The sequence below is a fragment of the Oncorhynchus clarkii genome, chromosome 19 (assembly GCF_045791955.1).
Source record: "Oncorhynchus clarkii lewisi isolate Uvic-CL-2024 chromosome 19, UVic_Ocla_1.0, whole genome shotgun sequence".
NCBI lineage: Eukaryota > Metazoa > Chordata > Actinopteri > Salmoniformes > Salmonidae > Oncorhynchus > Oncorhynchus clarkii.
The window spans coordinates 15,332,582-15,344,287 of record NC_092165.1 but is presented as its reverse complement, the minus strand read 5'-3'; the positions used below and the strand labels follow the sequence as shown (position 1 = coordinate 15,344,287).

General features: G+C 41.6%; 1 protein-coding gene across 2 annotated transcripts; it reads right to left on the bottom strand.

Annotated features, from left to right (window-relative positions):
- Nucleotides 1-2,306: 2,306 nt before the first annotated feature.
- LOC139374797 (uncharacterized) lies at nt 2,307-8,787 on the bottom strand. Of its 2 annotated transcripts, XM_071115941.1 has the most exons (6): nt 8,281-8,787; nt 7,787-7,917; nt 7,518-7,610; nt 3,672-3,783; nt 3,340-3,467; nt 2,307-2,793 (listed from the first exon to the last, which is right to left on the bottom strand). In XM_071115941.1, the coding sequence occupies exons 1-6, from the start codon at nt 8,555-8,557 to the stop codon at nt 2,500-2,502; spliced, it is 1,035 nt and encodes a 344-aa protein (XP_070972042.1). In that variant the 5' UTR covers nt 8,558-8,787; the 3' UTR covers nt 2,307-2,499. The 2 variants fall into 2 exon arrangements, with proteins under 2 accessions (XP_070972042.1, XP_070972041.1); XM_071115940.1 differs by having other exon boundaries at nt 2,307-3,467.
- Nucleotides 8,788-11,706: the final 2,919 nt, after the last annotated feature.

Sequence of the window (11,706 nt, the reverse complement as noted above, 5' to 3'; positions counted from 1 at the left end):
TACAATGTAGAAAGTAGTAGAAACAAAGAAAACCCTGGAATGAGTAGGTGTTTCCAAACTTTTGGACTGGTGCTGTATATATCATGGTGTACAAGACACCTGTCTGATTCGCGCTGAGTGGACTGATCCATTGTGGAGGCCGTGGTGGAGGCACAGTCCATCAGTCTAAGGTGTGTTCCTGAAAGTGAGTGGTTATATAACATTAACAATGGTGCAACAATTATAAAAATAATAACAAATGAGCTTTCTCCTTTGTTCGATAGCGGTTGCTGTCCATGGTTCTGAAACACATCAGTGCACTGTTGAATTGGCTTCTTTTCCTAGACCATGTTGCTATGTGCATAATAGCAAAGTTAACCAGCATATTGGTGTTGAGAACAATGCAGGAGGAGCAGCAGAACGAGGAAATGAGAAAACAGCCCTTGCCTTATAATCTTAAGAAAAGTGAGGAGGAAACACAAACTTAATTAGGTTTACTATCAATAGCCTAACTGTTAAATGTGCCTAGCTTTAAAAATCATCAATATACCTATAGAAATGAGACAGAGCCTGCTTCTGTTTTCGGTATGAATGTTTGTTTAATAGCCTACTGATTCCGTGAGGCTACGCAACGAGATGCCTGTTTTTAATCTTTGCGTTGCTGTAATAAAGGCTTTACACTTTTTGTTTGTTAGAACAGCCTCTGGTATTATTTATAATTGAGTCTTTTTTTTTTATAATAACACTCATTTTTCTTGATCTCATTATTACTATTATTATAATAATAATAAGTAATGTCATTATCATTAGTAGGCTTAGCATAGCAGCCTTGTATAACCACCGTCAAGCTGTAGGCCTGTTTAGTCTTAATACCATAACTTACTTAGGACTGCATTTCAACACTTCTATAGGCTACTGTATCAGTCAATCCTTCACTCGTTCATGTCATCACACGAGTCATTCATGATTTGAAATGCATTTAAGCGTTTCAATTTTAAAATAAAGCGAGCCTTGAATAATTAGCTTAAACAATAAACCATTCCATTTCGGAAATTGCATTCACGAATGAATTAAAATGTTTTTAGTCTTTTCTGTAATAAAAAAACAAAAAACAAACATGTTACAGACTCTCTGGTACGCTTATACTTTACTGCATATTATATGCACGCAGTGCTGGCTCCTTACCTCTGTTTTCTTGATCTCCAGTATTTTCCACAACTAATCACATTTAATCCACTGTCTCTTTACCTCCTGAGCAACCTGTAAATATTCCCCCCTTTTGAGTTTATTTGTCATGTCCTCTGCATCCATTTTGGTGTTACGGTGTTCAGAGTTTGTTATAACCAATTTATTGATGTGATTATGATATGCTATAGGCATGGTCTGCCCACTCATTAGGCAGGATTAGGGGGCCGCCGATGGCGGGAGATTGATGAGGGCGGCATATTCTGAGCTGAACAGACCGAGACGCACCTCCAACACCAACACATAAAACCTCACATAATTCTGCCACAAAACAATGACAATTTCTCTCAACCAGTGGCATATGGGCTTTTTAGGTGAGCGGTGATGCCGCCCTTCGATAAGCAGTGCCCACTTTATCAAAGGCAGGGGCGTAAAATATTTTGCTTGTTCATTCCCAGTGCGCCTCTCCAGGGTGCTGTTGGAAAGATGCACCTCTGCAGCGCTCAGCCAACATTCTGAAAGAAAAAAAAAATCTAACATAAATCATGCAGCAGATCTATGACATGGTAGAAAGCGTGCGTGGCCTTTTCTGTAATCTACAGGCTGGAGATAAAATGTATGACAATGTGATGAGACAGACTCTTTTTACATAACGCAGGCTTCTCCGAACAAATAGCCTAACCTAAATGGCGCTCAATTAAAATAAAATAAATTGCTGTCATGTAAACAAAGATACATACCCTAAAAACAGGACAGGACAAAGTAAAATAAACAATCACAACTGTTGTCCTGGAGTTTCACCCCATTGCCATGATCAGTATAAGTAAACATGAATTAAGGCATTATCATTTTCCTCATAAAAACACCAGCATCAAAACAACAGGACAAGGTTGTCCAAATCATCAATGAAGCATTTTAGAATACCCCAACCATGACGATATAATCTACTCCAGGGGTAGGCAACTAGACTCAGCTGCGGGCTGAATCTTTCTCGGAGCGAATGGTCAGGGGGATGGAAAATAATTATAATTTGTACACTGCAAAATGACCACAACTAAGCCCAAAGAGATTGTATTGAAAAATAACAAGAATTTCATACCTTGATAACATTGAGATACTTTTTATTTATTTATTTGTGGGAATACTTTCAGCTGAATTCCTGGTCTTTTTTTAACCAAAAACAAATCCCCCAAATCCTGTTGCTAACCCCTGATCTTCTATGTCTCATCATACTCATTATTTCTTCAGTTCAGTTCACCTCATCCACTTCCCTACTATATCCAAAACCAACAGAATTAGTACTTAGTAGTACAACATTACATATAATATTACATATTATACATGGGCCGTGTGCATTTTCTGTTGGTGTACCCTGAGGTAGCTCCTCTCTGAGAACCTCTTCCCACAGTGAGTACAGGCAAACGGCCTCTCTCCTGTATGGACCTTCAGGTGCATCTTCATATGGTGCTGGCGGGAGAACCTCTTCTCACACTGGGGGCAGCTGTAGGGTTTCTCGCCTGTGTGGACTCTCTGGTGCCTCTTCAGGTTGGACGAGTCTGAAAAACTGGCCCGGCACAGGTGGCAGCCGAAAGGTTTCTCCCCTGTGTGCATCCTCTGGTGGATCTCCACCTGTTTGGGCAAACGGAAGGCTTTCCCACAAAATGAACACGGAAAGCGCTTCTCTTTGGCGCTGCCACCTTTACTGATTCCATCTCTAATACTGTCATTTGTCAATGGGCTTGTGCAGCCATTTAAGGTTGAGGCACGGGCATTGTCTGAGGTCTGGTTTAACATAAGGAGTGTGTGAGGAGGATGAAGGCCAGGGAGTGTCTGTGTTGTCTCAGGATCCATGTTCCAGTTGATAGATCCTATAGAAGGCAGGCTGAAGGCAGCACCTGTTAGGGGGTTAACCTGAGGTGCCATCAGTCTCTCTGAATCACAACTATAGGAGCAAGACGGAGCATCGCTAGCCGAGTCAGTGTCTGTTCTCTCCAGCTGCATACCAACACCTCCCTGTCCCCGCAGACAAAATCTACTACTCGCCCTGGTCTCAGCCAGTCTGTTGTCACGGAGACTAAATTCGGTTGTTGTTTTGTGTTCGACAGTCTGTTTCTGGTTGTGGTTAACACTTTTGTTCCCCAGCCCAGTGTTGAAGACACTGTCCCATCCACTGACCTCCACATTGTCGCCTCTAGTCCTGGCCTGCTCAGTGATGTTGTCCCCCGGGCCATTGACTGCACTTGTCTGGGTCTGGGAATCCAAGATGGCCGCCCAGTCTCCTCTGTTAGCCTCCAGCCAACCACCTCAGGAAAAGGTTAGAAAATAGATCTTAAAAACATGGCAGAGAAAACTACATAGGGAGTTTGACTTAATTACTTGGTCAAGTTCAAACATTGTGTTTTTGTATGTAAACATATGGTTTATTGATTTCATTTTATGAACGAAGAAAATAAATTAATAATAATAGCCAGGTGCATCACAGGTGCATATATGTATTTCTTCCTTACCTTGCTCCCCCATCTTTAGTCCACTCAACAGGTTAATGCCCTCTTGTTCGTCTTCTATCGTCTCCTCTTTGACCAGCAGCAGATCAGGCTTCCCATCCTCCATGTCTACTGACTGTAAGAGATACAGAGTGAGAGGATGTTGGATCAAGAAATCTGATATGAGCACCTTGCTATGGAGCATCTTCTGATTGGGCAATGAGGGATTGCTATGAGTACTATGCAAATGTTAGTTGATTTGATACTATGCAATCGTGCTAGTTGTTTTGATCACTTGACACTATTGGTTTGCTAATTCAAAGGCATGGTCCCACTATTAAGACAACATTAATCAAGATTAGGGTTTGTATCCACAAAGCATCTTAGACTAGAAAATTGGTTGTGCTGAGAATAGACACATTTTACTCCTACTCTTATGGGTAAAAATAAAAGCTCTGCATGAAGCCTCTTCTAGTCGACAGATATTTAGGACCCCTCATGAATTGTCCTAACCAGTTAAGAGTTATCAGCAGGTTTCTTGATTATAAGAAAAGGCAGAGAGTCAGTGGCTCCTGCACCACATGCAATTGCGTTGGAGTTGATAGAATATTTAGATATTTCTACATGATCAACCCATAAATAATGTACTCTGAACAAAAACATGAACGCAACAATTTAAAAAAATTGACTGAGTTACAGTTCATATAAAGACATCAGTCAATTGAAATAAATGTATTAGGCCCTAATCTATGGATTTCACATGACTGGGAATACAGATATGCCTCGGTTGGTCACCGATACCTTAAAAAAAAGGTAGGGCCGTGGATCAGAAAACCAGTCAGTATCTGGTGTGACCATGTGCCTCATACAGCGCGACACATCTCCTTCACATAGAGTTGATCAGGCTGTTGAGTGTGGCCTGTGGAATGTTGTCCCACTTCTCTTCAATGACTGTGCGAAGTTGCTGGACTTTGGCGGGAACTGGAATATGCTGTCGTATACGTCGATCCTGAGCATCCCAAACATGCTCAATGGGTGGGTGACATGTCTGGTGAGGATGCAAGCCATGAACAAAAAAAATTGGGACATTTCCAGCTTCCAGGAATTGTGTACAGATCCTTGTGACATGGGGCTGTGTATTATCATACTGAAACATGAGGTGATGGTGGCAGAAAAACAGCACGACAATAAGCCTCAGGATCTCGTCACGGTATCTCTGTGCATTCAAATTGCCGTAGACAAAATGTAATTGTGTTAATTATCCATAGCTTATGCCTGCCCATGCCATAACCCCACCACCACCACGGGGCACTCTGTTCACAACGTTGACATCAGCAAACAGCTTGCCCACATGACACATGGTCTGTGATTGTGACGGCGGTTGGACGTACTGCCAAAATCTCTAAAACAACTTTTGAGGCGGCTTATGGTAGTGAAATTAGCATTCAGTTCTCTGGCAACAGCTCTGGTGGACATTCCTGTAGTCAGCATGCCAATTGCACACTCTCTGTGGCATTGTGTTGTTTGACAATGCTGCACATTTTAGAGAAGGGCCTTATATTGTCCTCAGAATAAGGTGCATCTGTGTAATGATCATGCTGTTTAATCAGCTTCTTGATATGCCATACCTGTCAGGTCCAAATTCTACTTTTAACAACCATACTGTATGATTCAGTACAATATACGTTATAAAAAATATCAGAATTTGTAAAAAAAAAAAAAAAAAAAAAAAAAAAAAAGATTATGGATGCCAACATTAGGAAAGAATTAAGAGAAGGCAAAGTTATCGTGTCAGGTGAAAGTTATAAAACGGTTTCCCACTGCAACATATGACGGACAGTTACATTCACCATTGTAGTCTGAAGCGTGCTATAGCATTCAAAGCTGGCGATGCCTCATTGCGACAGGGTATAAACTATCATTTGCAACAATGTTAATGAGCGTCATCACCATCTTTCCTTTGCAGTAACTCCCAACTGTCGGGATCACCAACAGAGAAACTTTTATGAGTTCATTTTAATCCTGGCTCAGATTTTGTCTGGGCAGTGTCAAGAACATCATCCTAAAAACCTACTCTGAGCTGGGATTTTTTTTGGGGTCTGAAAACAGGTTTTAAAATGATTCCTACGACCTTTTCTGAGATGGTTTGTGGATATGGGCTCTGTGCTTCACACAACCACGGTGAATGTGACTGTACATCACATGTTGCAATGGTAAAACGTTTCATCTCATTTTTGTCTGATAAAATCTATTTCCCTACTCTTAATTCTTGGCAAATATGTTGGCATGCATAAGCTGATGGTTGAAGCAGAATTTTTTTTATAATTATACTGTTATATCAACACACTCTGCTGTCACTGCTGTTTAACAACTGGCTTTGGCACAGTTGGCATAAAATCACTTGCCGAAAGTGTTGCATAAAACGTTTGAAAGATCTATCATTTTCCTCGAACACAATCAAATTGAACATAGGCCCTAGATGCCTTCAATTTCACAACTTAAAAGGCATTCCCCATTTAGCAATATATTTTTTAACATGATATTGCGCTCCAAAGGGATATCTTAAAATAACATGATGTAAGTTACTTAAATAATAAAAATAAAAATATGTGATTATTTTATTAGCCTATGTGGTTATAAGAATTTAGGCATATCATGTGAAATAGGGCTCATGTGAAATCATTTTAAAATAACAAAATGTATTGTTGCATGTAGGTCTAGATCATTTATGTATGCATCAATATTAACATTATTTCAACAACTCCAAAGCAATTGCATGTGGCACAGGAACCACTGATTGCATTTTTCTATTATCAAGGCACCTGCTGGTAACTCTTAACTGGTTAGGACAGCTCAAGGTGTCATTAATACACTACAGCGCCTTTGGAAAGTATTCAGACCCCTTGATTTTTCCCACATTTTGTTACAGCCTTATTCTAATATGGATTACATTAAAAAAAACTATTCCTCAGCTATCTACACACAATACCCCATAATGACAAAGTGAAACTATTTTGGTCTAAGAACCTCTTCCCACAGGCAAACGGCCTCTTCCCCATGTGGACCTTCAGGTGCATCTTCAGAAGGTGCTGGTGGGAGAACCTCTTCTCACACAGGGGGCAGCTGTAGGATCTCTCCAGTGTGGACCCTCTTCAGGTTGCCAGCCTGGGCTAAGTGCATGTGACACTGGGTACAGCTGAAGGATTTCTCCCGTGTGGAACTACTGGTGGAACCACCTTCTGGGAGCAGCTGAAGCCTTTGCTACAGAACATGCAGAGGAACCATTTATCTTTACTACCACCCGATGTGGCTTCCTCTCCCGGAACCTGGGCTCTAGCCCTGTCGTGTGAGTTCAATACCTGATCGAAAAGGCCATGTGAAGCTAAGCTTTCCATGTAGTCTAAGAAGTCTCTGTCCTGTGAGTGTCCATCTCCTAGGTGGCTATCTGCATTCCATGTGGAAGGAATGTCGCCCTCCACTTTCTCAGTCACTTCATCTATGACCAGACCCTCCCCTTTCTTTTCTAGGCACCCTTCAGAGCATACACTACTACTGTACTAGTTCCAGTCCCCTCTAGACAGATCAGTATGTCTTTAAACCCAAGGATATGTTGCCAGGTCCATCTATTTAGTGTAAAAACAAGACAGATCATCAACACCAGTGTATAACGCATCACCATCTACACAGGAATTAACAGCCCTTTGGCTCTGGTGAAATACCAGTAGATACTCTGAGCCGGGAGCAGGAGGACAGCCCAGTCTCCCCAGCCCCTCTGGGTCTGATCCGTGGACAGATCCGGTGCGCAAGAGAGAGCCTGTGTGTTACAGTTAAAGTCTCCGACATTAGGATGGCGTTCAGCGTGCCACTGACCTCCGTGATGTTGTGTAGTGTGTCCTCTTCTTCAGTCCTCTCCTGCTTGACCAGGGACGATCCTCTAGGACCTGCAGCCTCTGCATCTGCATCCTGACACAAGAGAGGAGGTTATTACCGGTACATGCGTAGAATTGGATAACAATGTCATAGGGAAGTCTCACAAGCTCTGCTATGGCAGATAAATGAGGATGTACATGTAAGCAAGTGAAAAGGTGAGGTGCCTTTCTGAAATAAACTGGCCACATTTGATGCACTGTTACACGAACCTCTATCACGATAACGTGCTGGGTTGAGGATCCACTCCCTTCATCAACAGTGATTGGTTGGTCGTCGCTCCATGTATTGTGTCCCGCTGGCTTCACAAAGCTCCTGTGGCCTCCAGTGATATGTTCTTCACCTGAGAGAGTGATTGGGGGGGGGGGGAGACGACATGATTAAGTTAGTTACTGCCAATGCTATATTGTACAATATTGAGTTTTGACAGGGTCTAGAATTGGCCAGGATGTAAGGTTACACTTTGCATAACTTCTTGATATATTATTTCTAGATTGATTAATTATGTTCCATTCATCATATTGTTTTCAATTAGTAAATGCAGTAAATCAAGAATATGGTTTGAATATGATCGTGTCTTTGTGCAAGATAGCTAAGTAATCAGGGGAATTATTGCATACTATCCAAAAACTGACCAAGACCCAATTATGGTTAACATCTAGTCACACATGTGCAGAGGGGGCTCCGCTGCCTCGGCAAAATGTACCTCTTTCCATTCCTCTGTATCCGTCGATCATCTTGACACTACTGGGACGTTTGGAGGGTGCGCGCTCTCGCGTTGTCCTCTCTGCGCGCTCCCGTGCCACCTTCAGTTCCAGTAGCTGTAGTTTCCTCCGCAATGCCCTGTTTTCTTTCTGGCTTTGAGTTATTTCCAAACGAAACACTGCATAGTCGTCGTCTACGAGTTTACAGACTTCTGCCACTGCTGCATTCGCCAGCACCTCCATAATGGAGGCGATTTCAGTGTGAAAAACCATGGCCATTGTTTGCTAACGTTAGATGTTATCCATGTAACGCCAGCGTTGATAAATCAACCAAGTCCTGTCTCCAACGCGAATGAAACACTAACTGGCGTAAGTATGTGATGCTGAGCAGTTAAATTAGTAATATTTTGAATTCCATCGTATTAATGTCTAAATAAAAACCCTAACGACAAAATGGTTCTTGGTCATGTTTACATCCGTACTTATCTGGGTTTTAAATGGCGGTTGGCAACCAAAAAGTTGCATTACCGCCACCAATTGGACTGGAGTGTGAGTCCATTACAAGTTATAAAGGTCCCAACCCACTAACCCCCACAGTGGAGACCAATATTTCTATACTATATACGAACCCAAGATAGACCAGAGCCTGTCGTTTCCGATGGAGGCAAATTGATCATAGTGGGCAGAACAAGCAAGGAGGCAGGCAGAGCCAAGCACAAGCTAGTGAGATTCTATTGGTGCGTTCCGTTAGGGGACGCCTAGTCTGAAGTGCGATCGTGCAATAACGCATTTTTGGGGGAAACTTTGGCAAAGAGTAAAGTCTACCAAACACAATCCACTCTGTTTGTTACAGATTCTAGTTCAGGAAACAGAAAACTGTATGGAGATCAAATGTTTAATAGATGAGGAAATTTGCTGGAAAATCCATATTGCTCCATCTTCTCCCACTTCTGGCCACTTGATTAAATGGGTTTTTTTTTCGTTTTTTTTAAATCTATGGCAAGACCTGAAAACGATCAACAACAAATTTGATAGAGCTTAAAGAATTTTGAAAAGAATAATGGGCAAATGTTGCACAATCCAGGTGTGGAAAGCTCTTATAGACTTACCGAGAAAGCAGCTGTAATCACTGCCAACAGTGCTTATACAAAGTATTGACTCAGGGGTGTGAATAATTGAGATATTTCTGTATTTAATTTTCAATAAATGCACACACGTTTAAAAAACAAACATGTTTTCACTTTGTCATTATGGGGTATTGTGTGTAGATGGGTGAGAAAACAATTATTTAATCCCCTTTGAATTCAGGCTGTAACACAACAAAATGTGGAATAAGTCAAGGGCCATGAATACTTTCTGAGGGCACTGTACCTCTCGTGGTGAATGCCAATCCTGACCCTGTCTGTATTTGTGGGGTAACCATGAGGTAACTTTTTTGTTGACAAGATGCAAACATCAAACGCTGAGCCATCATATTCATGCTTAACGGACCAAGTAATGAAAGACAAGCACTGTAGTTTTGAGTTCAGCAAAGTGGGTGTGGAAGAGGTGAGTGTTGGTATCTATATATAAAGACAAGCTGGATGGGAAATTGCTGAGATTGGTAGTGGAATACATTGAGACTCCTGTTTGCCACATCTTCAATTTAAGCCTAGAAGACGGTGTGCGCCCTCAGGCCCGGAGGAAGGTTAAGGTCATTCCACTGCCCAGAAATGGCAAAGCACCCTTTAATGGCTTAAACAGCGGACCAATCATCCTTTTACCAGTGCTTCCCATGCTTTTAGATACAAAAAAACAAATAAAGTTATTTTACAGAAAACAAATTAACAACAGACATTCAGCATGCTTACAAGGAAGGGCACTCAAAATGCTCTGCACTGATGATATGCTGAAATAAATTGATAGAGCGGTTTTGTTAGACTTCAGTGCAGCTTTTGATATCATTGATCATAACCTATTTCTTACGGCACAACAGGGACTGTGAAAACACAAAATATATAAAAATGGCTGTGTATTGTAATTTAAACTGTATTGTGTTATGTAAATGATGGGCCTTGCAGGAGCTGGAAGGGTTCAAAGGGCAGGAGCCATCTCCTGTTTCTGAAGCGTGGGGCAGAAACAGGAGATTGTGGGAATGATTGCTCTTTCCATGACATAGACTGACCAGGTGAATCCAGGTGAAGCTATGATCCCTTATTGAAGTCACCTGTTAAATACACTTCAATCAGTGTAGATGAAGGGGAGGAGGCAGGTTAAATAATTATTTTTAAGCCTTGAGACAATTGAGACATGGCTTGTGGATGTGTGCCATTCAGAGGGTGAATGGGCAACACAAAATATATAAGTACCTTTTGAATGGGGTACGGTAGTAGGTGCCAGGCACACCGGTTTGTGTCAAGAACTGCAATCCGGGGCCAGAGGTCCAGTCTCTACCGCCATCAACACCACAGGTCCTACTGGATTGCTGACTGTAAACACAAATTGTACATTAGAGCATATTAAGGTTTACAGTATACAGTTGAAGTCGGAAGGTTACATACACCTTAGCCAAATACATTTAAACTCAGTTTTTCACAATTCCTGACATTTAATCCTAGTAAAAATTCCCTGTCTTAGGTCAGTTAGGATCACCACTTTATTTTAAGAATGTGAAATGTCAGAATAATAGTAGAGAATTATTTATTTCAGCTTTTATTTCTTTCATCACATTCCCAGTGGGTCAGAAGTTTACATACACTCAATTAGTATTTGGTAGCATTGCCTTTAAATTGTTTAACTTGGGTCAAACGTTTTGGGTAGCCTTCCACAAGTTTAATAATTTGAGTGAATTTTGGTCCAGTCCTCCTGACCAAGCTGGTGTAACTGAGTCAGGTTTGTGGGCCTCCTTGCTCGCACACACTTTTTCAGTTCTGCCCACAAATTTTCTATGGGATTGAGGTCAGGGCTTTGTGATGGCCACTCCAATACCTTGACTTTGTTGTCCTTAAGCCATTTTGCCACAACTTTGGAAGTATGCTTGGGGTCATTGTCCATTTGGAAGACCCATTTGCGACCAAGCTTTAACTTCCTGACTGATGTCTTGAGAAAGTGGTGATCCTAACTGACCTAAAACAGGGCATTTTTACTAGGATTAAATATCAGGAATTGTGAAAAACTGAGTTTAAATGTATTTGGCTAAGGTGTATGTAAACTTCTGACTTCAACTGTAGGTATAGATATTAAATGACTATGCATAGATAATAACAGAGTAGCAGCAGCATGGAGGGGGAAGGCAATGCAAATAGTCTGGGTAGCTATTTGATTAGATGTTCAGGAGTCTTTTGGCTTGGGGGTAGAAGCTGTTTAGAAGCCTCTTGGACCTCGTCTTGGTGCTCCGGTACCACTTGCTGTGCGGTAGCGTAGAGAACAGTCTTTGACTAGGGTGGCAG